This window comes from Rhinopithecus roxellana, chromosome 8 (genome assembly GCF_007565055.1).
Source record: "Rhinopithecus roxellana isolate Shanxi Qingling chromosome 8, ASM756505v1, whole genome shotgun sequence".
Lineage (NCBI taxonomy): Eukaryota > Metazoa > Chordata > Mammalia > Primates > Cercopithecidae > Rhinopithecus > Rhinopithecus roxellana.
In genome coordinates this window covers 92,802,562-92,829,267 of record NC_044556.1, presented here as the reverse complement: position 1 = coordinate 92,829,267, position 26,706 = coordinate 92,802,562, and the positions used below count along the sequence as shown (strand labels likewise).

The window sequence follows — 26,706 nt, the reverse complement described above, 5'->3', positions numbered from 1 at the left end:
TTGGCAGATTTGTAGCCTTTCCGCCTGTTTGCACTGTGGGGCACCTGCTGGGGCTTCCAGGGTGGTTGGGGACATCAACAGGGCATTCAGAAAACTGATAACCTAGGCTAGGGAGGGAGACCTACATGGAGCAGATGGAGGAGGAAGAGGGTGGCGGGCCCTGGTGTTCTGCAGGTGCACATCTTCTGCTTGTTTGACCATGTTGGGGAAGGGGGTGGCGGGTGGGTCAGGGAGCAAACATTTTTTTGATTTTCACAAACACCGTCATATTCAGTCTTCTCTACCTCTATGGGGTAGGTATTATTTGTTCCATTTTAGAGATAGAGAAACTGAAACTTCCTCATGGTCACACATCTAGTGGTATGTAACAGAGCCAGTCTTCAGACACAGGTCCATGTGATAAAGTCCTTTTTCCATTAGCCACACCAGGATGCTTCCCAGCAATGCTGGGTCATCACACCCACCCACCTGCCTCCAGAAGAGGTGGGCTGGCTGGGGAGGAGAATAGGGTGCCAGTCCTTCTCCCCCTTGCCCTTGGGGGTAGGGAGGGAGAGGGACTCCTTCCTCCTTTAGGGCTCTTTCTCTTTACCTCCTTCCCTGAACATATATTCTGTACCAGATTCTATAATTATACCTTATCTCTTACTCACAAAATAGTTCCTGGAATCTCTCTTTTACACATGAAGAAATGGAAGTTTTGAGAGGTGAAGTCTTTTCCCTAAGTTGCCAGAGCTGCCTGAGTTTCTTTTGACTCGGTTTTCCTTGGCCATGACTCAAGTCAAAAACAACTGCAATCCTATAAGAGGTGAAGACAGTGGCCATTCTACCTTTGCTGGACCAGAGCCTGTTATTTCGCGCTGAGGAGAGTGGCCAGGGCATCAGCAGATAAATGAAAGGATGTGGATTTAGACATCAGTGAGGCCTGAGTTCAAATGCTACTTCTACTGGGCCCTGAGTACGACGTTGCAGCCCCCTGAGCCTTAGTCTTTGTAGTGTTCTTGTGAGGATTAAGCAGGGATGTAAATGAAGAGCCTTTCACTTAGTGTTTGCAGCCAAGTAAGTGCTGTACCACTGCATGCTTGCTTTTTGGCTTTTTGCCTCCCATTCCTTTGGTCAATATTCAGGGCTATCCCCCAAGGGGCCTTTGACATGGCCAGTCAGCCTCAGCTGCACAATTTCTGCATCTCCTGGCCCTAGGATGAGCACTGTCCCTGCAGGAAGCCAGAGGTGCTCACCTGTCCAGGACACAGGCTTGGCCTTGCCATTGGGAGACAAGGATGAGGCCTGCCCCTGCCTTCTAGCACCGTTGGGGTGCAGGAGAACCCGGAGACAGGCTTGGGTCCTAGAGGCAGGAAGGCCTCCAGAGAATGGCCTCCTGGAGACACTGTTGACCCCTTTTCAGTTTGGGCCTTCTGGAGGCCCACATCACACTGGGAGCCCCAGCGGCGCTTTCAAGCGGTCCCATCTGTCTCTTTATTGACCCACTCACTGGGTTGGGAGAAGACTCAGGTGCCTCCAAGGCCCGAGGACCAGGTGGGAACATCACAGCTATAGTGTCTCCCTGGCCACTGCTTTCCTTTGTGCCCTTGGGCCAGGGTCAGCTGAGTCACGGCAGCCACAGAAGCTCAGGCTGGACTGTGATTCTGTCCCTGAGGCGCTGCGGGGAAGCACCTCTTCTCCCATGCTTGGGAGTTTACCCAGTCTCTGTCTGGTGTTGGCCGCTCTACCAGGTGAATGCCACCCTGGCCACCCTGGAAACAGCCGAGGGAGTGTTGGCTGTGGCCCCCCTGAGCTGGGCTAGACCAGACCGGCCGCGCCCTGGATCTGATCCCCCCCAGGGCCTCCAGAGGCTGGAAGGGGAGAGAGGGACTCTTAGGAAAGCTTTGTCCCAAGCCTGCAGCCAGTCCAGCTCCCAGCTCTGAGTAAACATTAGAGATAGGATCGGGTGTAGCCAGGAAGGGTGGCAGGGTGTGGTCTGTGAGAAGAATGGCAGGATGTGGCACCGGGGCACTGTTTTGGGCACCCACGCCTTGGGCTATTGTTTAGGGCAGCCTGAGGTTCTCAGCTCTCTGGAGGCTTTCAGAGGAAGTGGCATTCCCCTGGGACTCAAGCCCTGCCCCACTCCTGCTGCATGGATTTCTTTCCCTGGTGATGCCCCTTGGCACCACCCACTCAGGGCAAGCTTGGGAGTGGGAGCTAGCAGTGGAGGGGGCTTAGTGTGTGCCCAGCGGGGAAATGTAGCCATTGGCCCTCGCAGAGGGTCTGCCTGTCTGTTCAGGCTTCCTGTAGCCCAGCGTCTGAGTCACCCGTCATGCTACCATGACTGGAATTTATCTTTATCTTCATCTAGATATTTTTTGTGGGGGGAAGACTGTCGTTGTGGAGGGAGGAAGGGCTGACAGTAAAAACTCCTTTGATTCCAATCCAACAGGGTCGGTGGTTGAGTAGTTAGAAGAGGAAGTGGCTGGTGATTTGTTTAGGGCAGAAAGGGGCTAGGTGTGTGTGCACCTGTGGGTTGGTGGGGGTCAGAGGAGCCGTGACGGGGCTGGTTGTGGGGAGGAGAAAGGAAGAGGATCGGCACCTACAGCGGGCTTTGTCATATAAGGGCCATGCTTTGAGCCACTGTCCCTCCTTGGAGGCAGGTGCCTCTCTATACCTTGTCCCAGGTGCTGGATTTGGGGGCCCCAGGGCCTGGCAGGCACCAGCTGAGACTCAAGGCTCTGCGTGTCAAGGGTGAAGATGGCTGGAGCCTTCTCCTTAGGGGTCTTCACTTCTTAAGGATGCTCGCTTTGGTGAGATAAGACCAAGGAGGAAGAAGAACAGAAGAGGGATTGTGAGGTGGGTTCCTGAGAAGGAAGGGAGGGCAGAGCGGAGATGCTGCTCAGCGCCCCAGCTGGCTGACGGCCTCTGACTCTATACAGTCTTTTTTTGTTTGTTTGTTTGTTTTTGAGACAGAGTCTCACTCAGTCACCCAGGCTGGAGTGCAGCAGTGCGATCTCGGCTCACTGCAACCTCTACCTCCTGGGTTTGAGCTATTCTCCTGCCGCAGCCTCCTGAGTAGCTGGGATTACAGGCGTGCACCACCATGCCTGGCTAATTTTTGTATTTTTGGTGGAGATGGGGTTTTACCGTGTTGGCCAGGCTGGTCTTGAACTCCCGAACTCAGGTGATCCACCCGCCTCGGCCTCCCAAAGTGCTGGGATTACAGGTATGAGCCATCGCGCCTGGCCATTCTATATAGTCTTGAAGCAGTGCTGCCCAAAAAGCTGTGTGAACTTGACATCTCCTGACCTCAGTTTCTCTGTAAAATGTGTTAAGATTGGGCAAGAGAGGAAACCGGGCACACAGGAGCACTTCCATCTGAGCGAGGGGCTGATGGGCTACCCTGTGGACTTGTGGCCTCTCACCACAAGGCATCAGACTAGGGTGGAAACTGAGGGAGCCCAGTAATGCCTGCATCCTGTGGACCCAGGGTTCTCTGGCTTCTGGGCATTTTGGGACAGCGGAGTTTGAGGTTACTGACCTTAAAACCTCCTGCGGAGCCACATGGAAAATCACTGAAGCAAGGAGCATGCTGTGTAACAAAGGAGTAAAGGAACTTGAGGGATTATTTTAGTTTCTGGAAAGTCTTAAGGGCGGACTCCAACGGGGTCTTTAAATCTAAAAAGTATGGAAAATGTTTCTTATCTGACCCAAGGTAAAAAGAAAAGGAAATGGACTCGCTTTGCTGCTTGGGGTATTTAGGTAACTCACAGGAAGAACTTAGACCCAAGGAAGAGACAGCAGAGGATAATTGGGTGTGGGAGAAAAGCCTGAGAGAGCAGGAGCTGTCTAATAGTCCTAACAGTATCCATCACCTGTTAAGCATCCAGACCTGCTTTGTGCTGTGCTGCTGAACTCTTTGTCACTCTCTTGTCATTCTAAGAATATTTATTGAGCACCTACTGTGTTTCAGGCACTGTGCTAGGCTCTGGAGCTACAATGATGAGCAGAAACAGGTACATTTTTGGCTGCTGGGTGAATCCAAAATAATTTTTTTTTTTTTTTTTTTGAGACGGAGTTTCCGCTGTTGTTGCCCAGGCTGGAGTGCAGTGTCATGATCTCAACTGACTGCAACTTCTGCTTCACAGGTTCAAGTGATTCTCCTGCCTCAGCCTCCCAAGTACCTGGGATTACACACCTGGCTAATTTTGTGTTTTTACTAGAGTCAGGGTTCCACCATGTTGGTCAAGCTGATCTCAAACTCCTGACCTCAGATGATCTGCCTGCCTCGGCTTCCCAAAGTGCTGGGATTACAGCTGTGAGCCACCGCGCCCGGCAACTCCAAAATAAAGTGTGTAAAGGTATCATTACCAACTGTGACAAATACTTTTAAGGTCAAGTTCAAAATGCCATGAGAATGTAAAATAGGTACTCTGATAGGGTCTGGTGTTGTCAACAGAAGATTCATCTCTCCATGTTGAGTTTCTTATTCCCATTTTACTGAGGAGGAAATGGGCACAGAGAAGTTAAGTTACTTGCCCAAGGTTGCACAGCAATGATTGGTCAGAGTTGGGATTCAAAGGTACCCAAGTCTGTCTGACTCTAGAGTCTTTTCTCTCAACCACTTGACTCTCAGAGCATCTTGGACTGCACACAACTTATAGATAGATATTCACCCTGTATTATTTAATCTTCATGGACACCAGTGAGATATGGGTTATTGTGCTCATTGTAAGGATGAGGAGACAGGCTAAGGGAGGTTAATTAACTTGACTAGGTTCACACATGTTAGCCTGTGGCAGGGCAGGAATTTAAACCCAGGTTGTTGGATTCAAACCCTGTGGGTCTTCCAAGTTGTCACCCTGACTCCCTCCAGCACCCTTGTTTTATAGACACAGCTTGCAGGGGTGAAACAGACTGTGCAGAGACCCCCAGCTGCAGAGTGACAGAGCAGTGACCACATAACGACCCCTCTCTTTCCATCTCGCTCCCTTTCCTCCCTTATCTAGTTGATCATGGGACCGTCACTCCCCTCTCTGGGATGGTTAGGGTCTGGAGCCTGGCACTGATGCTCTTCACAGAGACACCTGCGTCTCTCTGGGCCATGGCAGGCTGGGGCTTGGTTCCCTTAAGACCAGACAGGGCAGGGAAAGGAGCTGCTCTTCTCAAGCAGACCTGTGCTTGGGGAGGGGGAGAGGGAGGTGAAAGAGGCACCCAGGGACCCTCTCCCCCAAAGGTGAGACCCAGAGATGCTCTCCAGTGGGGGCAGGGTGGCACTGCGCCTGGGCTGTTGCCTTTTCACAGACAAGTGGGCCCAGAGGATACCAACTAAAGGCCAGTGCCCAGCATCTGCCATTGAGCCAGACACCTGTGAGGATGGAAGGGCCCTTGTCTGGGCAGGGTTATCTGGTGGGCACCAACCCCTAGTGAACAGACTGACATCTCTAAGCTGGCTTGGCTGGTCACCAGGAGCCATTGTCTTTGTGCTGGAGGCCAGGGTAGGCCGCTGAGAGGGCCAGGAGACAGGCTCCTTAATATAAGGGTGATCCATGGTGCCTGGCTGGAGGGACCGTTTAGGCTAAGTGTGTGTAAAAGCTCAAAGGGAGGAGGTGTCCTAGTGTAGCACTGTCCAACAGAAATATAATGGGAACTGCATGTGTAATATTTGCTAGTAGCTACATTAAAAAGTATAAAAAGAAATAGGTGAAATGAATTTTAGTGATATATTTTATCTAACCCAACTTATCCAAAAAGAATTTCAACTTGTAATCAGTAACCATTATTAATGAGCTATGTTACATTCTATTCTGTGTACTAAGCCTTCGAAACCTGGGGTGGGTTTGATGCTTACAGCACATTTCCGTTGGGACTGGCTGCATTATAAGTGCTAAGTAGCCACATGTGGCAAGTGGCTGCAATCTTGGGCCGCGCAGTCCTAGGGTTAATTAGGACAGATGATGGCCTCCTTTGCCTCCACCATCAGCTCCAGGGATGGATGGTTGTTCACCATCCCCAACTGGGGAGACCTTGGACTTTTGTGTCCTGCTCATCTGACCATGCTCCCGGAGGCTGCGGCTGCTGCTGGGATTTCTGGGCTGCAGCAGGAAGGCTTTGAGGTAGGAGCTGGAAGCCCCTGAAGTTGGGACAGAATGAAGGAGAGACCCTTAGGACCCAAGTCTGGAGTGAGGAGGGACCCAGTGGCCGGCCTGTGCCCGCGGTGGGTGTGAGTGAGGTGGTGCAGAGCCAACGGATCAGAGGCCCACAGGCCCGCATTGTGCGCCTGTCACACTTCCTTTGGCTTTATTGCTTTTGTCCAACACCCTATTGTCTGGCTTCCTTTTGTCCCCCATTCAGTGCTGCTGCCTTTTATTTTCCAGCCAGCCTGGTTGTTTTCATTTCTTTTGTCTGAAGTTCCTGAGAGGAAGGTTTTATTTTCAGCGGTTTGATTAATTCACAGCTTGAGCCCAGGGTTTGTTTGTTATGTAATTGCTGCCTTCGGCTTCAGGATAAAACCCCCTCCCCGACTGCGCCCACTCCCACTTCTCACCCCCCTGCTCTAGGCCTGGCTCTGAGCCCCTCCCGGTGCCCGGATGGGCTGAGCCGCCTGCTTCCTGGACGCTCTCCAGGCCCCTGGGCTGCAGGAGGGGACCCCAGGGCGAGCTGGGCTGGGGTCTCTTCTCTACTCTGCATCTAGGTGGGATGGGGCCTTTCTTCTTATGGTCAGGGAGGCCCCTCTCTGCAGTGCCCTGTCCTGGGACCCAGCCCCTGGGGAACCCTACACTTTGAAAGTGGGTGAGCAGGAGAGTCTGATCTGATCGGCAAGGTGAAATCAAATCAAATACACATGCACTCATGCGCTGCCTTCCCACCAACGTCTCTGTCAACGACCAAACACATGTAGGACGGTGGTCCTGCAAGATTCTACTACTGTATTTTTGCTGTAGCTTTTCTATATTTGGATGTTTGGATACACAAATATTTAACCATTGCATTACAATTGCCTACAGTATTCAGTACAGTAACATGCTGTACAGGTTTGTAGCCTGGGAGCAATAGGCTATACCATCTGGCCGAGGTGTGGAGTAGGCTGTACCATCTAGGTTTGTGTAAACTTACTCTGTGAGGTTTGAATAACAAAGAAATTGCCTGGTGATGCATTTCTCAGAACGTGTTTATGCTATTAAGTGATGTAGGACTGTATAGTCATCCCACTGTATCTGAAATGGTTGGTTCCAGGACCTCCAAAGGTACCAAATTGTGCTGATGTTCAAGTCCCTGATATAGAATGGCATAGTATTTGCATATAACTTATGCACATCCTTCCGTATACCTTATTTTTATTTATTGTTATTATTATTATCATTATTATTATTTTTGAGACAAGAGTTTCACTCTTGTTGCCCAGGCTGGAGTGCAATGGTGCCACCTCTGCTCACCACAACCTCCGCCTCCCAGGTTCAAGCAATACTTCTGCCTCAGCCTCCCGAGTAGCTGGGATTACAGGCATGCGCCACCATGCCCGGCTAATTTCGTATTTTTAGTAGAGACGGAGTTTCTCCATGTTGGTCAGGCTGGTCTTGAGCTCCCGACTTCAGGTGCTCCACCCACCTCGGCCTCCCAAAGTGCTGGAATTACAGGCATGAACCAACACGTCCAGCCAGTTGTTATTATTTTTGAGATAGGGTCTTGCTCTGTCACCCTGAGTGGAGTACGGTGGCTTAATCTTGGCAGCTTCAAACTGCTGGCCTCAAGTGAATCCTCCAGCCTCAGCCTCCTGAGTAGCTAGGACTACAGGCGCATGCCACCATGCCCAGCTAAATTTCATATTCTTTTGTAGAGACAGGGTCTTGCCATGTTGCTCAGGCTCATGGGCAGCATAGCAAGACCCTGTCTCTACAAAAAAAATACAATACTCCTGGCCTCAAGCAGTCCTCCCACCTCAGCCTCTCGAAGTGTTGAGATTACAGGCATGAGCCCCTGTGCCTCTAGATTATTTATAATACCTAATATAATGTAAATCATATGTAAATAGTTTTTGCATTGTATTGTCTAGGGAGTAATGACAAGTCTACATGTTCAGTACAGATGAAATTTCTTTTTTAAATATTTTCGATCTGAGGTTGGTTGAGTCCATGGATGTGAACCTATGATACAGAGGACTGATTGTATATATTTTATTCAATTATAATATTTACTTATTTAAAATACTCTACATGTACTGTATTATATACAATACATGTTTCATAATACATAACAAACATTTTACAGAGTTGATGCAATCTATCCAAATGCATCCATACATAGTTGATGCAATATGTAAATACCGTACTGCGCCTGGGATGTTTAAGGAATTTTTTACTGTAGGGATATTTTTACTATATCTGATTTTAGCCTTACATACCTCCCCTAAACATCTAATCACCATGCAAAAAAAAAAAAAAATGAAAAAATTATTTAACAGTGTTTTTCTAACTCGTGCATATCAAAATCACCTGGAGGGCCTAATTCCCAGAGATTCTGATTTGTGGGCAGGACCCATGACTTTGCCTCTCAAGCCCCCAAGGCATACTGAAGCTGCTGGTCCTTATACTGCATTCCAACTAGTAGTGGTTTAACAAACACCAGATCATGTGATGGTATTTGGAAATGTAATACACAAGAAAACAACGAAACACCAGATCAGTGCTTACTGGTGCCACGAACTGTTCTAAGTACCATATAAATATCAACTCCTAGTTCTCACGGCCGCCCTGTAGAGTAGGGACTCTTACTATGCTCATTTTACAGGTGAGGAAACTTGAAGTACAGAGCAGCTAAGCAACTTGCCTTAGGTCACTGGGCTAGTCAGTAGCTGAGGCAGGACCCACGCGTAGCTGGAATCTGCTGTGTGTTCCCACTAGAATCCAGAGCGCATCTCTGGATGCGTGCCCCAGTGACTTTGGAGGATAGGCATCTGCTGCTCTGCCCAAGCCTGGCATGACCCCTGGAAACCACTCCCTGAGATGCTACGATTGCTCAGCTCCTCAGATGTCCCAGGCCGTGATGTGACAGGAAAGGAACAGCAGGTGCAGAATCTCAAGAGGGTCTGCTAGGTATACCAGCTGCTTAAACTAGGAACTACAAACTCAGATGCCTATGGTGGCCATGCTCTAAATGAGAGATTCTAGCTAGATATTGGAAAATACTTTTCGTAAAGCCAATCATCTCAGTCTGTTATTCCCCCCGTCCACCCCCGCCCCTTTTTATTTTATTTAAAGAGATAGGAATCTCACTAGGTTGTCCAGACTGTCTTCAAACACCTGACCTCAAGTGATGCCCCTTCCTCAGCCTCTTGAGTAACTGGGATTACAGGCATGAACTACCATACCTGGCTATTTTCCCCCTTTTGATAGATGCATGAAGTAAGAAATCATTTACTTTTACCTTGTCTCCACTGTAAGAAGAAGACTATATGTCTTATATATAGAAGACTATATGTCTTATATAGTTAATACTTGGTTTCCTTCTTGGGGAGTAATAGGACCGTAGAGGCTAAGGTAGACTGGCCTGTCCATAAGAAATACCCATTACTCAATTCCAGCCAATATTTGCCACAACGACAATTGAGCTAGAAGTTCAAATTTAGATTTTATGTGCTATCTTTTGACTTTTAAGTTTTGGTAAACTAATTATAAAAATGCATTTGTAGGCTGAGCGTGGTGGCTTACGCCTGTAATTCCAGCACTTTGGGAGGCCGAAGTGGGCAGATCACCTGAGGTCAGAAGTTGGAGACCAGCTTGGCCAACATGGCAAAACCCCATATCTACTAAAAACACAAATATTAGTTGGGGGTGGTGGTGCGTGGTAATTCCAGCCACTCGGGAGGCTGAGGCAGGAGAATCACTTGAACCCAGGAGGCAGAGGTTGCAGTAAGCCGAGGTCGTACCCCTGCACTCCAGACTGGGTGAGACTCCGTCTTGGGAGTGGGGCCGGGAAAGCATTTATATACATACAAACACACACAGACAGGTGCGCAGTCTCTCTCTCTCTCTCTCTTTCTCTTTCTATCTCTCTCTCTCTTTTCCCAACTCTGTTGGGCTTAGAGACAGCCAGTCAGTATCTGGCCTCGTTAGTTGGGCTGGTCAGTCCACTAGTCCTGTAGTCCCAGCATTACACAGGCAGCGCATGCGGAAGCGTGGGCCCACTTTTCTCTAGAACTTTTTGTTTAAAAAGCGAAAAACAAAAAAGCATGAAGTATACAAGAGCCTTTGCTGATTTTTTTCTGTGGGTTCATAAGTAGGCTTGCCCTTTCTGTGAGTGTGCCCGTGTGACGGGCACCAGGAGGCACTTGGGTGGGGTCAGGGGAGCAAACAGGATCACTGCCTCTGGGCGGAAGTTTATGACCGGGGACTCACCTCAGCTCACTCTGTCCCTCCCCCAGGATGTCCATGAGGAGCCCCATCTCTGCCCAGCTGGCCCTGGATGGCGTTGGCACCATGGTGAACTGCACCATCAAGTCAGAGGAGAAGAAAGAGCCTTGCCATGAGGCCCCCCAGGGCTCAGCCACTGCCGCTGAACCTCAGCCTGGAGACCCAGCCCGGGCCTCTCAGGATAGTGCTGACCCCCAAGCTCCAGCCCAGGTTTTCAGGGGCTCCTGGGTCAGTGTTCCCTCCCTGCCTTCATCCTCACACCCATGCGCTGTACCTGGGATCTCTGCTAGACTGGCCAGGCCCACCCACTCCCCTAGATGGCAGCAGATACAGGCAGAAATGGTGATCATAGGGGTAAGACGCCGTGTAGGGAAGCAGGGAGGCACTGCCAAGTTCAGTCTGAGGCTGGAAGCAGGGTCACCTATCAGAGCAGGATCTGGATTCACGCCTGCACTCACTCACTCACTCACTTGATAGTGACTGTTCACCTATGTGTGACCCAGTCCTTGTTTCCGAGGACTAGATGGGGAGATAGAACACACATGCTAAAGTTTGGCTTAAAAGTTATCTAGCAGCTTTTTCAGGTGGTTTGGGAAAATCAACCTAATTACCCAAGCAAGAATTAGGTCACTGTTAAAGATGATACGGTTCTTCACCCTTAAAACAAGAGAATTGAGCTACATGATTAATGATTAATAAGGATTCTTGCAGCTCCTACAAATTCTGATTTCATATAGGAGATGTAAAAAGATAACATATAATTAAAATCCAAATAAGTGAAAATGAGGAGAGTTATGGGCTCTAAGAAAGAATCCAGCCTGGAGGAGGGGGTTGGAGGGTGGGGGCACTGGTGATCAAGGAAGACTTCCTGGAGAAGTAGAGCCTCAAGCTAGGCCTTAAAGAATGGGGAGGACTTTGATGAGAGGAGTGAGGCAGGCAGTGGGGAGTTTGAGTAACTTTTGCCAGCCCTTACCTGCTCCCCGTTGCAGCCCTGCTGGTGTAGTGGTTGTGTTCAAGGGAGTAATAATTAGTAGGTGACTTTTGGCCCCTGATTGCAATGGCAAACCTCATTCACATGCATTAACTCCCTTGATCCCAGCAACAATCCTGTGACAGAGGAGGTATTAATATTTCCATTTTCAAAAGAGGGAAGTCAGGTTCAGAGCAGTTCAGGGACTTGTGTGGGATCAAGCATCGTGTGAGTCACTGAGCCTAGACAAACCCAGGTCTTTTGTTTTGAAATCTTCTGTTCTTTTCCTGAACAAAGCTTGGGCAGGTAGAGGTCAAAGGGGCCTCCTGAGTGGAGAAGTAGGACCTGGATAGGGCTGGGATCCCTCAGGGTACACATCTTTGGGGTTCCCAGCCCTCCCTGCAGCCTGTCCCCTTCTCCTGGGGGTGATGGTGACAATTCAGTATGTCTTGCAGGACTGTAGCTCTCCAGAGGGTAATGGGTCCCCGGAACCCAAGAGACCAGGAGCGTCGGAGGCTGCCTCTGGAAGCCAGGAGAAGCTGGACTTCAACCGAAATTTGAAAGAAGGTAGGATGTCTGCCCTAGTTAGAAGCAGAGGCCTGAGGCAGGAAGGTGTTAAGACGGTTATTCCTCACCCCTTTGCTGTCTTCCAGTGGTGCCAGCCATCGAGAAGCTGTTGTCCAGTGACTGGAAGGAGAGGTTTCTAGGAAGGAACTCTATGGAAGCCAAAGATGTCAAAGGTGAAGGCCTGTCAGGGGTGGGGGAGATGTTTGAACCCTATCTCTCTTCTGGTCTGGCCATGCAGCCTGGTTCTGTAGGGCAGTTCTTGGTACCCTCATACCTATCCTGTGCCATCTGGCTCCTGCCTGGCCTTAGGGGTCATCACCATCCCTCACCTGGGGGCCCCAAGCATTAGGTCTCACTCATTCCATGCAGGAGAGGCCTGGTAGGAATCAAATCCCATGACTCTGAATCTGGGCTCTCACCAGGCACCCTTGTGACTTCAGGCATGTCATTGCCACTTCCCAGGTCTAACCGCAGCATGAGCAGAAAGTTCCCTTTCACTCTAATTAGTTCTAGGTCAGTTGGACCTCACTAAGTGAATGAGCAGTAGTGATTAATGGGCTGCTGCTTGGGTTCCTTAGAGTGATTTTTTGTTTTGTTTTTGCTTTTGTTTTTTTTGGGGTTTTTTTGGAGATACCGTCTCCCTATGTTGCCCAGGCTGGAGTGCAGAGCCACAATCTTGACTCACTGCAGCCTCAACCTCCTGAGTGATCCTCCCATCTCAGACCCCTGAGTAGCTGGGAACACAGGCACCTGCCACCAAGCCAGGCTAATTTTTATATATTTTTTTATAAAGATGATGTCTTACTATGTTGCCCAGGCTGGTCTCAGACCCCATGGGCTCAAGCAGTCCTCCCACCTTGGCATCTCAAATTGCTGGAATTGCAGACATGAGCCACCCACCGCACCCAGCCAGAATGATCATTTTTGCATTGTCATCGATCACACCCACAGAGGGAACTTTAAAACCATAGAGATGCTCAGGCTCCATCCCCACTTATTGAATGGGAACCCTGGGGCATGGTAGGGGCCTGGGCCTCTATACTTCTCAAAGGATCCCTGAGTTATTCCGATGTTTAAAAAAAAAGAAAAAAGAAAAAAAAAAGGTCTGTGGTCAGGCACTCAGGAATAAACTGCTGCATCAGACAGGAGCTAAACTGGAGGTCAGGGAAGCACTAACATTTTTTGGTTGATGACCACGTTCCAGATCCTGGACTAAGAGCTTTGCATATATTAGTGCTTCTTTTTTTTTTTTTTTTTTTTTTTTCTGGAGACAGCTCGCTCTATTGCCCAGGCTGGAATATAGTGGTGCGATCTTGGCTCACTGCAAACTTCCCCTCCTGGGTTCAAGCAATTCTCCTGCCGCAGTCTCCCGAGTAGTTGGGATTACAGGCATGTGCCACCACACCTGGCTAATTTTTGCATTTTTTTAGAGATGGAGTTTTACCATGTTGTTCAGGCTGTTCTCGAACTCCTGACCTCAAGTGATCCACCTGCCTTGGCCTCCTAAAGTGCTGGGATTACAGGCGTGAGCCACCACGCCTGGCCTCTATTAGCTCATTTATCCCTCACAGTAACCCTCTGAAGTGACTATTATTACGCCCACTTAACAGATTCTAAAAACCCTAAAGTGCAGAGAAATTGGTAGCTTGCCTAATAGCTCACAGGCAGCACGGGTTGAAATGGGAATTTGACCCCAGAGCTGTCTTGCTTCAAAGCCGGAGTGTGTCCCACTGGATCCCTCTGATGGGATGGTTGTCCACCCTGACCCTGTGTGGTGCTTAGCACTCGAGGACATTCAAGAGGCCCAGGGCTCTGGGGCTGAGATGTCCCACTGTCAGCATTTTCAGGGGACCTGGAATTCGTGGCTAATAGGGGAGAACTTCTAGGCTAGTAGTTGCCAGGTAGCAGCATGAAGAGCCCCCTTCAAGGCAAGCATCTTGTGTCATTATCTCTGTGGCTCAGCCCCTAATGGTCCTGGGACATAGCAATTGCTCAATAAGTTTTTGATAGATGGGTGGATAGATGGATGGATGTATAGATGAACAAATAAAAAGTCTCAATGGGGGCTGTTTCACTGTGGAGCAGGGACCCAAGAGAGCCTAGCAGAGAAGGAGCTCCAGCTTCTGGTCATGATCCACCAGCTGTCCACCCTGCGGGACCAGCTCCTGACAGCCCACTCGGAGCAGAAGAACATGGCTGCCATGCTATTTGAGAAGCAGCAGCAGCAGATGGAGCTTGCCCGGCAGCAGCAGGAGCAGGTAGGTCCTGTTCGGTGGGTGTGGCTTTCTTTCCAGGAAAAGGAGTGTGTCAGGACCTAGAGAAGGGTGCCTTAGGGGCAGGCCTCACCAGTGCAAGCTGGGGCCTGGTGGCAGGCGGGGCAGGGTCTGTGACCAGGGGCTGTAGGATTCCCACCTGGACTGATTCATGAGCCCTTGTGCGGGGTAGGGTAGGAGGGTTTGAAAGGGACTCTGCAGGAAGAGCAGCTTGCGGCTTCCTACCCAGCCTCCTGGTCCTGGAGGGAGGGATGAGCTTCCTACAAAAGGATAACCAATTCTGAGGGCTGACTGCTCTGTTCCCTACTGCCACCCCACTCCGCGGTTTGCCCCACTGTAGAAAGCAGGATGTGGTTAGGGCTGGGCAGGCTCTGGGCACCAGGGCTAATGTCTGTGACCCCCTCTGCCTACTCTTTCCCTCTCCCAGATTGCAAAGCAGCAGCAGCAGCTGATTCAGCAGCAGCATAAGATCAACCTCCTTCAGCAGCAGATCCAGGTAACCGGAAGGGAGACCCAGAGAGGCACAGGAGGTGGTTGAGGGAGTTGACACCAGCCTGGAGGGTGCTGGGGACAGGGGATGTGCACTGAGTTAAAGCACCAGAGCAGAATCACTCAGGCCTGACCCGAGGAGGGTTATTTCTGTTCTAGCCCCCAACCTGTCTTCTGTCCCTGATTTAAGGGAGGAGCCTGGCATATATTCCTCCCCAGCTGAGATCTGAGGGCAGGTAGACAGGGGCCCACAGAGGTGGCCTAGGGTCAGAGGGATCCTTTGGAAAACTGTCCCTGCTTTATCCCCTGTGCCTCTTGTCCATAGGTCCATTCTCTGTGTCGTAGGCTGACCATAGCTGGGTAGCTCTTTGGGTCCCTGGGGACTCACACAGGGTTTCTTTGCCTTCAGCAGGTTAACATGCCTTATGTCATGATCCCAGCCTTCCCCCCAAGCCACCAACCTCTGCCTGTCACCCCCGACTCCCAGCTGGCCTTACCCATTCAGCCCATTCCCTGCAAACCAGGTGAGTGAGAGAAGGGAGGTTCCACCACGGCAGCCAACCTGTCCTGAGGTCAGGGAAAGCGCCCTGGAGCGACTCTTATCCATTAATTTGCTATGTGAACTTTCTGGGCCTCAGTTTTGGATCTGTCTGGTGGAAGAATAATCCTCTTTTTCTGAATCTTGCTGAATTTCACTGAACTTCACTGGGAGAATGAAAAGAAATAGCACACTGAAAAACCATAAAGCCCTTTCCAGATGTGAAATGATGTAGCAATCCAGGTCTAGTCTCCCCAATTCAAGTACATTTACTGTCCCAGAATATTAATATCTGGAATATTGCCGGGTACAGTGGCTCACGCCTGTAATCCCAGCACTTTGGGAGGCCAAAGTGGGTGGATCACTTGAGGTCAGGAGTTTGGGGCCAGCCTGGCCAACATGGTGAAACCCCATCTTTACTAAAAATACAAAAATTAGCTGGGTGTGGTGGTGCATGCCTGTAGTCCCAGCTACTCAGAAGTCTGAGGCAGGAGAATCGCTTGAACCTGGGAGGCGGAGGTTGCAGTGAACTGAGATTGCACCACTGCACTCCAATCTGGGTGACGAAGCGAGACTCCATTTCAAAAAAAAAAAATCTGGAATATTAACTGGGGTTTATAAATCTCCCAAATTCTTTTTTGTTTGTTTGTTTGTTTGTGTTTTGAGACAGAGTCTCACTTGTTCTGTCACCTGGGCTCTGGAGTGCAATGGTATAGTCTCAGCCCACTGCTGCAACCTCCGCCTCCCATGTTCAAGCAATTCTCCTGCGTCAGCCTCCCAAGTGGCTGGAATTACAGGTGCACACCACTATGCCTGGCTAATTTTTGTGTTTTTAGTAGAGACAAAGTTTCGCCATGTTGCCCAGGCTGGTCTCCTGACTTCAAGTGATCCTCCCGCCTCGGCCTCCCAAAGTGCTGGGATAACAGGCATGAGCCAACATCTCCCAAATTCTGACAGCCACGATTCCTATCTTCACACTCTTGCCCCTGCCTATACCGTGTCACTCTGGCCTTCCACCCCATCACTGAAATTCAGCAGACTGGCCGTGTGTCAGACAAGGGTGTGGGACCTGATGGTGCAGGGCAGTTTAGGATGGAGCATGGAGTCTGGGATTTATTTTCTAGGCTGTGGGTGCATGTGAACATTAGAGTAGTGAGTGTGTCATTCTGGCTTTGAGGGGTAGGGAGTGGAGGCCAGAAGCAGGACCTGCTGAGGTGATTCTAGCAATAGGGGATGATACCTGAACTAGGGCAGTGACAGAGAGTTATGGGGACAGGGCAGAGATGCTGCCCATAATTACCCCAGGAGTGTGGACAGCTTTAAAGGCAACCCATGCTAGTTCATTGTCCCTGTTCCACAGGTGAGAAAGAGACAGAAGAGGAAATTCCCTGAGGCCTGTAGGCTGTGGGCTTGGGTAGACTGCTCAGCCCCACCCGCTCTCTGCTCCTGCCTGGTTTTCGCCGGGCACTGTAGGGTGGTGTGAAGGGGAAGCACAAAAGGACTGAGAAAGCCAGGCCCCATCTTCATCCATTCAGGGGCTGTAGAAAGACACCATGGACTGGGTGGCTCATAAACAACAGACGTTTATTCCTCACATACAGTTCTGGGGGCTGGGAATTTCAAGATCATGAAGCCAGCATATTCGGTGTCTGGTGAGGGCCGACTTTCTGGTTCACAGATGGCGTCTCTCACTGTGTCCTCAGGTGGTGAAAGGGGTAAACAGGCTCCCTCAGGCCTTCAATCTCATTCCTGAGGGCTCTACCCTCATGACCCAGTCACCCCCCAAAGGTCCCACATCCTAATTCTATCACATTGGGAATTAGATTTCAACATAGAGGGGCACAAACATTCAGACCATAGCATTCTGCCCCAGACTTTCCCCAGGTCATTTTCTTGTCATATGCAAAATACATTCATTCCATCCCAAAGGACACCCACATCTTAACTTGTTCCAGCATCAGTTCAAAAGTTTCAAGTCCAGAGCCTCATCTAATCTCACCTAGGCCGGGCACAGTGACTCATGTCTGTAATCCCAGCACTTTGGGAGGCTGAGGCAGGAGGACTGCTTGATGCCAGGAGTTCAAGGCCAGCCTGGGCAACAAAGAGACCCTGTCACTATGGGAAAAAAAAAAAAAAAAAAAAAAAAGCCCAGCATGGTGGCCTGTGTCTGTGGTCCCAGCTACTTGGGAGGCTGAGGCAGGAGGATTGCATGAGCCCAGGAGGACAAGGCTATAGTGAGCTATGTTTGCAACACTGTACACCCTCCTGGGAGACAGAGCGAGACATACAGAGACAGAGTGAGGCCCTGTCGCATAGAGCGAGACATACAGAGTCAGAGTGAGGCCCTGTCGCATAACAGACAAAAATAATAATAAATCTCACCTAAATCAGTTATAGGTAAGACTCAAGGTATGATTCATTCTGAAGCAAATTCCCCTTCAGAACTGAGGAATGAATTTCTGAGGTCTGTAAGCTGTCCAGTTTATGGCACTTTGTTTCAACAGCCCGAGTGGACTAAGACAGGCCCAGTGTGGAAGTTTCCAGTTAGCTGGGGGAATGCGGAGTGGAGAAGGTTGAAGATGGAGGACAGGGCAATTCCAAACCATTGCAACTCCCCATGAATGTGGAGGAGAGCCGTGGAAGCAAGGGGACAGTGATCTGGTCAGGGATAGGGCCCTCAACTGCTTTCTGGGCAAGTGAGGCAGTAAATAAGGTGTGGGAGCCTGGGACTGGCACAGTTGTCTCCCTCTTTGTTTGCTCCAGAGACTAAGCAAGCAAGGTCCCTTGCAAAAGCTGACTGCAAACAGTGGCCCTCCCTAGCTCACAAACCTTACACGGTGCTCTGTACCCACAGCATGGGCTCCACACTCCTGACCTCAGCCTTCACGGGCCTCGGAGCCAACCCGGCCCTCATGGCCTGCCTTATTCCCCACAGCTCACCCTCACACACCCCACCACCCCATCTCCACCTGCCCGAATCCTGCCCATGCTGCAGGCACTAGCGCACACCTCGGCTCCCACAGGGAGCCTGCTCTAGTTACCCCAGCTGGAGCAGAGTTCACTGGTACTCTGCCTGTATGGCCCTCATCACCACCTGCCATGCACTTCATGATTTCTACATGTGGCTTATCTCTCCATCTGGATGCTGGGCCTGGGAGTGCGATAGGGTAGGTAGGAGTGCCATGTTGAGGAGAAGGAAAGGCTGTGGAGTCTAGAGGTCCTGGGTTCAAATCCTGATGCTGCCATTTTATAGCTCTGTGGACAACCCATTTTTCTTTTTCTTTTTCTTTTTTTAGTTTTGAAAATTTTAAATTCTTTTTTTTTTTTTTGAAACGGAGTCTTGCTCTGTCTTCCAGGCTGGAGTGCAGTTGTGCAATCTCGGCTCACTGCAACCTCTGCCTCCTGGGTTCAAGTGATTCTCCTGCCTCAGCCTCCTGAATATCTGGGATCACAGGCACTTGCCACCATGCCCAGCTAATTTTCGTATTTTTAGTAGGGATGGGGTTTTACCGTGTTGGTCATGCTGGTCAGGCTGGTCTTGAACTCCTGACCTTGTGATCCACTCACCTTGGCCTCCCAAAGTGCTGGGATTACAGGCATGAGCCACCACACCCGGCTTAAATTCTTAATAACAGATATGGGGGTCTTGCTATGTTGGCCAGATTGGTCTTGAATTCTTGGCCTCAAGCAGTCTTCCCACCTCAGCCTCCCAAAGTGCTAGGCATGAGCCACCACACCTGGCCCCATTTGACTTCAAAGGTTTTCATTTCTTTTTCTATAAAATGGGATGATGATGTATTCAGCACCTGTTATATATCACATACCATGTATTATTGTGAGATGATATACATGAGACGTTCTACACAACAGGCAGCCCCTTTTGTGCCCTGTGCCCAGTAGGTACAAAATAAAAGTAGCTGTTGGATGAATAGATGGTGTACCCTCTCTCATTGTGCCATTGGATGGGACTCTAGAATCTGGGAAACTCTATTTAGAGTGCGTTGGGAAGGGCGGGAACCCGCTGAAGATACCAGTCAGCGTGTAGGGGCAGTGTGGGGTGAGGGCATAGGAGCCACCCAGCAGTGCTTCGGGGCTGGGGAGGGCAGTGGTTGGAACCAAGCTGGCCCAGCTCTGAGCTATTGCCCACCTTGTGGTGCTGGGACCTCGTCAAGCAGGGTGTCTGCTGTTCTGTGCTCATCCAGGACTTTTCTCCTTGCCGCCTTTTCCATAGTGGAGTATCCGCTGCAGCTGCTGCACAGCCCACATGCCCCAGTGGTGAAGAGGCCTGGGGCCATGGCCGCACACCACCCCCTGCAGGTACCGCCCTTTACCCACCGGCCTGGGGCTCCATCTCGAGCTTATGACGGCTGGCTGCCGTGTTAGGGGACTATGGGGTGTGGACGGTGAGCCCTGGCATCCTGTGTTCTTGTTCACCTGCTCCTTTTGCGTCCGCTTTTCTGTCTGTCTCCTTGTGTGTTCTGGGTATGCTCACCTCCCTTCCTCTCTGTCCTGCTGTGGGAGTCTCCTTTGGTGTCTGTCATCCTCTGACCTGCCGGGTCTCCCTCAGGAGCCCTCCCAGCCCCTGAACCTCACAGCCAAGCCCAAGGCTCCTGAGCTGCCCAACACCTCCAGCTCCCCAAGCCTGAAGATGAGCAACTGTGCGCCCCGCCCCCCCAGCCATGGAGGCCCCACGCGGGACCTGCAGTCCAGCCCCCCGAGCCTGCCTCTGGGTAAGCCTCCAGCTGCCTGCACTTGTCCCTCAGCCCTCTCAGGGGGAGGGCCAGCGGCATGATGCGACCTTGAGCAGGTCCCTTCTCCTCCCTGGGTTCCAGATTTTATCAAACAAGGCGTTAGACTTGCTTTTAGCAGAAGATCCTCTTCCTCCTCTCCCTCATCATAATCTGTCTGGGTGTTCCAAGCATCAGGGATTCAGGCCAGAGTCGCACAGTTCCAGGGGGTACTATTCTCATTTCTAGTCTATTGACATGCACAACAAATAGCCAGTGTAAGTGGCATCCCCTTGAGGACGTGCAATGCAGCCGCCCTGCGGAAGGACAGGAGGGAACAGTAACTCAGGTGCCTCATGGGATTGGCATGGCGGGAGGCTGATGGAATTTGGACTCACACTGGGCTGATGCCCTCAGCTTCCCTCGCTTCTCTTCCCTCTCTTCTGCCCTCTCCCACAGGCTTCCTTGGTGAAGGGGACGCTGTCACCAAAGCCATCCAGGATGCTCGGCAGCTGCTGCACAGCCACAGTGGGGCCTTGGAAGGCTCCCCCAACACCCCCTTCCGTAAGGTAAGGTCCCCCACTCCCCTGAACCTGGAGGCAGCAACAAATGGTGGCCAGGGGTGGAAGACACAGTCTGAGGCCACCAAGAGAGGAGCAGGGAGAGGAGTGGGGTGATGCAGCGGAGGCTGATGTCAGGTTGCCCCTGTCAATCTAGGACCTCATCAGCCTGGACTCATCCCCAGCCAAGGAGCGACTAGAAGACAGCTGCGTGCACCCACTGGAGGAAGCCATGCTGAGCTGTGACATGGATGGTGAGGGCTCAGGTGTGGGGCTGATGGGCAGGAGGGCCCAACTCTGTATCCCGCCAGGACAGGCTGTGTCTGCCTCTGATCTCTTCCCTCTCTTGGTCTGTTGGATCCTTTCCAGGTGTGTGTGCCTCTGCTGTCCCATTATGTGTCTGTTGACTCTGTCTCTGAGTCTGCTTTCCTAAGTTTTGTGGCTGCTGAGTTTCTGCTCTCTCTTGAGGCCATACTGCTGTGATTTTCTTGTGTGTCTGTCTCTCTGGTTCCCTGGCTGGGCCTCTGCTGATAACTTGCTGTTTCTTCTGGCCCATCTGCTCCTGCCTTGCTCCTCCTTGGCTGACTGCTGTGGGAGCCTCCTCAGTGCCTCCTGCTGGTCAAGTAGGGGACGTCTGTCTGCTGGCCCTGGGGCACTCTTGGGACCCCAGACAGGCTGCCTGACTGACTTCACTCCTGTCTCCCAGGCTCCCGCCACTTCCCCGAGTCCCGAAACAGCAGCCACATCAAGAGGCCCATGAACGCCTTCATGGTGTGGGCCAAGGACGAGCGGAGGAAGATCCTGCAAGCCTTCCCAGACATGCACAACTCCAGCATCAGCAAGATCCTTGGTAAGGGCCAGTGGCTGGGGCCATAGTTCAGTATGACCTGGTTGCAGGAGCCAGCTGGGTCTATTCAGGGCATACCTGGTGATGTTCCAAACTGTGTTGGACTCCAGGAGAATCTGATGACAGGGGTGCAGGAGTTGCTGGGATGTGAGGGCAGCTGGGTCCGAAGGGTCTTACATACCACTGAAGTGTTTGGTAGCATCTGTCCTCAAGAACTCAAGGAGTGTGTGTGTGTTTACATTCTTTAGTTCTCGTGATCTAAATGTTTGTCCAGACCCTTGCTCTGGCAGAAAACAGGAGAGACTAGTGTTCCTGGGCTAGAAAGGTTTTTTTTAGTTACATATCTTTACTGGTGGCCACAGAGGGACGTCGGGCAGGGCAGATGGGGCTCGAGGGGGCAGTTATTTTCAAGACTGAGGCTCGTGTGGTGTCAGCGCAGGGCAGGACTCTTGTCGACTGAGACATCAGGTATTTTGCCCTGAGCAGGGAGCCTCTCTGGGCTGTTGAAGGCCTGAGGTGGCTGCTCTTTTGTTTATGAAAATCAGGCAGGCCAGAGGCTCAAGGAAGTTGCTGCATTGTTAGGAACATGGGTGGGTACTGAGTCTTAAGCTGGCAGTTGGATACCCCTATACAGGCTAACTTCATTCACGCATTTGCCCAACATCCAAGGAGCACCCATATCGGGCCAGGCCCTTGCTAAGTGCTTGCACATATATTATCTTATGGACCTACCTGGGGACCAAGATCTTCTCAGGTCCTGCACGGGACTTGGGGTGGTCAGCAGAGCCCAGCACTGACTGCCTGCCCCTGGGGGGTTGGGTCAGGATCTCGCTGGAAGTCCATGACCAACCAGGAGAAGCAGCCCTACTATGAGGAACAGGCGCGGCTGAGCCGGCAGCACCTGGAGAAGTATCCTGACTACAAGTACAAGCCACGGCCCAAGCGCACCTGCATCGTGGAGGGCAAGCGGCTGCGTGTGGGCGAGTACAAGGCCCTGATGAGGACCCGGCGTCAGGATGCCCGCCAGAGCTACGTGATTCCGTGAGCAGGCCCCTGCCACAGGCAGCCAGGAGACTGTGTGTGCATGTGTAGCTCTCATGAGTGGCTGGGTGTCAGTGTGTGGCCTGCCTTTGTGTGTGACCCCAGGGGTGCTGTGTGGATGCCTATGTGTGCGTGTTATCTGTGTGTAGTTGAGCCTGCACGAGTGACTTGACTGTGTATGGCTATGTATGTGACTATGGTGAGTACTCAGTGGCTGAGGATATAGGAATGTGACTGGAGGACTGGCTACATGGACCTGGAGAAAGTGCCTATAGATCCCACTGCCAGTGAACTTAATAGAAATTCAAAGGTGCTAGAAATCAAAGTATTCATCACACAGAAAGGTTCCTGACTTGACTAAAGCAAGCACCCTAGTCTATTCCTTTAAACAGGACATCTCCCAGGGCATTTAAAATATACAATCTCTACCTGGTGTGGTGACACACACCTGTAATGCCAGCAGTTTGGGAGGCTGAGGCAGGAGGATCCCTTGAGCTCAGGAGTTTGGGACCAGCCTGGGCAACATAGTGAAACCTCATCTTTAAATAAAATTAGCCTGGTGTGGTGGTGCACACCTGTAGTCCCAGCTACTCGGGAGGCTGAGGCAGGAGGATCACTTGAGCCTGAGAGGCTGACACTGCAGTCAGCTGTGATTGCACCACTGTTCTCCAGCATGGGTGACAGAGCATGACCCTGTCTCTAAATATAAGTAAAGAAAACATAAAATACACAGTTTCTAAAAACTGGATTCGAACATGATCCTCCAAGAATATTGTCTGTTGAACACATCTATGGCCCTGGGTCTGCAGGTCATCTGCAGGGTTGTAGGTTCAGTGAATTTGGCCATCAGAAAGCAGGCTGGGGGCAGGGTATATAAGTCACAGTCAAGAGTGTGTGGAGTGGGAGTGCATGCTTTGAGGCGGCTTGGAGGGGAGATGGGTTTGGGGTTGAATCAAGTGTGCATCCGTCACCGTGCCCCTTCTCTGCCCCACAGCCCACAGGCTGGCCAGGTGCAGATGAGCTCCCCAGATGTCCTGTACCCTCGGGCGGCAGGCATGCCGCTGGCACAGCCACTGGTGGAGCACTATGTCCCTCGTAGCCTGGACCCCAACATGCCTGTGATCGTCAACACCTGCAGCCTCCGAGAGGAGGGTGAGGGCGCAGATGACAGGCACTCGGTGGCTGATGGCGAGATGTACCGGTACAGCGAGGACGAGGACTCGGAGGGCGAAGAGAAGAGCGATGGGGAGTTGGTGGTGCTCACAGACTGATCCCGGCTGGGTGGGCCCAGCCCCTTCTCCTCTGGGGAAGACCTCGTCCCAACCCGATGGGCACAGCCAGCCAACCTAAGACTATGTTGGTACTTGGACTTGTTCGTGCCCCAGAGATGGGCAAAGCTGTGCACTTGTAGATACATTCATGAGGGGAGAGGCGCCCTCCCTCCCTGAGGAGCTGTTGGCCTGGGTGGGCAGGAACTGCAATATGGCCATGGGCTGAGCTGGCTGAGCACCTCAGCCTTTAGGGCTCGTGGCCAGGGGACACTGTGTGACTCTCCTCTCTTGCAGGTCTATTCACCTGGGGTATGGCAGCTACCGACCTGTGTCCCTGGGGTCACATGCTTTGTTTCCATTCTTGTCCTGGCTGGACCAGCCACTGTGGGACCAACACCCCCCCCACGCTCCCCCAGACTGCTTGTCTATCACCAGGATCGCTTTGCACTTTGTGCGAAAGGGTCTGGCTGTCCCTTGCTGTTTTCATCTCTGCCAAGCCCATTGCGCCTCTGGCTGCTGTGTGTGTGCGCGTGCACGTGTGTGTGTTTCATCTGTTCATTCATTGCACAAGATATTTATTGAGTGCCCACTACGTGCCAGGCACTGTTGCTGAGTTCCTGTGGGTGTGTCTCTCGATGCCACTCCTGCTTCTCTGGGAGCCTCTTTCTGTGCTTCTCTTTGTCCCCAAATTGCTACCTCTTTGTCAGTCAGGGTGTCTCAGGTTCTGTGTGTCCTTGTGTGCATTTCTGTCTCTCTCTGTCCTTGTCTCTCTGCAAGGCCCTTTGTTTCTTTCTTGGTGTCTGTCCCTTTGCCCTCTGGATTCTCTGGGTCTGTGTAGGCCCCTGGTCTGCCCTGGGCTCATCAGCCTTCCTGACCTCCTCCTGCCCTCCCCTTCACTCCCTCCCTGGCTCTGCCAGTCGGTTCCCACGGAGCCATTTTTAGCTCTGATCAGCATGGGAATGTGCCTCGGCCTCCAAGGGGCTTTGTCCTGGTGCCCCCGCCCCTGGTCCCAACCTGATCCCACGAGGGAGTCGGGACAGGAGGATTGATGGTGCTCCCCTTCCTGCCAGCGTCAGAGGCCCTGGAGAGGGGCTCTCCATGGCAGCTGGTCTTTATTCCTCCCTCATGAGCACAGGGTGGGGGGCTCCCCATTCTTGGAAGAGGTTGAGAAGACTCCTGGGCTTCAGCCTCTCCCACCCAGCCCTGCTCCTCACCTGCCTGCCTCCCCCCCCCCCCCCCCACTCTATACTGGGGACTGGATCTCAGCCTCTGATCAGTTTCACAAAGTTTGTTCCCTAAGGAAATCAAATCCCATTGTCACCTAACTCGAAAGATCTAAACAGCCCACGGATCAGTATGGGAACCCGAAATCCCACAGGGCCAGATGTGGAGTCTGTGTCTGTCCCCATCTTCTCTCCATCTTCAAAGCCCCCACTTCTCTCCAGGCTGTTTCTTTTTTTATGACTGTAAACATAGATAGTGCTTTATTTTGTTAATAATAAGATAATGATGAGTAACTTAACCAGCACATTTCTCCTGTTTACACTTGGGGGATTTTTTTGTTTTCTGATGACATAATAAAGACAGATCATTTCAGAATCTGGCCCTTGTGCAGGGGAGGAGGGAGGCTGGCCTAAGTCCAGAATTCCTAAATATGCCACCAGCCTGGGCACCACTGTCCCCTGGTGGCAGCCTGCAAGAGCTTCAAGCCTGGGGCTTCGTAGGAATCGGCTTCATGCAAGGGAATCCCAGGCCAGGTCTGTGAGTGACACACGCCATCCACAGAGCCCACACTGAATGCCCCTACCTTGAGGAGGTGAGGCCACCCGGATCCTAAGAAGGCAATAGTAAGAGCACTGTAATAGGAGTCAGGAAGCTCAGGGTCTCCCTAGAGCTGGCCACATGGCTGGGGTTGGGGAGTGGGAGCCAGGTCTCTCCTTTGGGGCCTCATTGTCCTCATCTGACAACAAGATTAAACCTTATACCTGGTTCTTATTCAAAGAAGGAGCCCTTTGAGACTCTAATGAAAGCTGTGGAACCTTTTCTCAGAAAAGGGCTCACAAATGTTTACCCTGAAGCCCAGCTGAGGCCCCCATGATGCTAATTAATGAAGCAGGGTCTCTACTGATAATGCTTCAGGCTCTCCACGACACATGCTTTGAGTGAACACTTCAGACCTAGTTATCACATTAGGAGAAGTAATAGGCCTGCAAGGGCCGGATGACAGACTGAAATGCCTCAAAAATGCATATTAACCAGGCTTTAGAGAGACAAATCTTGTGGTGAAAAATTAATCCCATCAGTATAGAGTGGGGACAGCAAAACTGAATGGCAGTTTTTGTGGAAGAGTTGGACTAGGGCTGGATTAATAGAGGTTTGTGTTCACAACAAGGGAGGTGATGGTCCAGTGTACCCCACACAGACCTAGTCCCAGGGGCAGCATGCCCTACCTCGCCCCCTCACTAGGGAAGTCCGTCCTCACAGTGGAGCGGCCCCAAACCAGGCACCCCACATGGAGGAGCACAGGAGGGATCCTGGTGGACATTGTCCTTAGAGGAGTAGTCAGAAGGATCAGGCATGTTTCCTCTAGAAAACAAGACAGAGTTGGACAGAAAAGGACAGGATTGCTTTCTCCAAAGCTGCCAGGTGGGCAAAGTGTAGTATTCCACAAAGCTCATGAGGCAGAACTTCAGCTCTTGGATGAGGTTCAAGGCTGTCTTGACATAAAGAACACCTTTTCCACAAATAAGAGTGAACTTCCCAACTCGGGAAGTCCTCAAGCTCTTGAGTACTGGTGGAGGGATTTCTAGATTGGAGAGGGTAGTGGTGAGAGAGGGCAGGTGTAGTTGATTCTAGGACTACAAAGTTGGGAGGGTGTGGAATGGAGACTGCCCAATAATTAAGCGCCCAGCCATTTGGTCTGGGGAGCGTCCTGGATGCTGGCTGGCTGTTTTTTTCCCAGCCCAGGTTCTCAGAGCCTCCTCTCCTTTGCCTTCCTCACGCCATATCTGGAAAAGATGCGGGCAGATGTG

At 51.4% G+C, this 26,706-nt stretch overlaps 1 protein-coding gene across 3 annotated transcripts in view; it reads left to right on the top strand.

Annotated features, from left to right (window-relative positions):
- SOX13 (SRY-box transcription factor 13) overlaps positions 1 to 25,273 on the top strand; it is a 55,901-nt gene extending 30,628 nt beyond the window's left edge. The window contains exons 2-14 of one of the 3 annotated variants that reach the window (XM_030936326.1): positions 10,403 to 10,601; positions 11,817 to 11,928; positions 12,015 to 12,101; positions 14,014 to 14,186; positions 14,629 to 14,697; positions 15,100 to 15,214; positions 19,460 to 19,545; positions 19,796 to 19,958; positions 20,415 to 20,524; positions 20,673 to 20,769; positions 21,222 to 21,365; positions 22,187 to 22,403; positions 23,398 to 25,273. In XM_030936326.1, the coding sequence (XP_030792186.1) occupies positions 10,404 to 10,601; positions 11,817 to 11,928; positions 12,015 to 12,101; positions 14,014 to 14,186; positions 14,629 to 14,697; positions 15,100 to 15,214; positions 19,460 to 19,545; positions 19,796 to 19,958; positions 20,415 to 20,524; positions 20,673 to 20,769; positions 21,222 to 21,365; positions 22,187 to 22,403; positions 23,398 to 23,674 (1,848 nt within the window). In that variant the 5' untranslated portion in view covers position 10,403 and the 3' untranslated portion in view covers positions 23,675 to 25,273. Of the gene's footprint in view, positions 1 to 10,402; positions 10,620 to 11,816; positions 11,929 to 12,014; positions 12,102 to 14,013; positions 14,187 to 14,628; positions 14,698 to 15,099; positions 15,215 to 19,459; positions 19,546 to 19,795; positions 19,959 to 20,414; positions 20,525 to 20,672; positions 20,770 to 21,221; positions 21,366 to 22,186; positions 22,404 to 23,397 lie in introns of all 3 variants that reach the window. The other 2 variants (XM_010369808.2, XM_010369807.2) reach the window with 2 other exon arrangements.
- Positions 25,274 to 26,706: the final 1,433 nt, after the last annotated feature.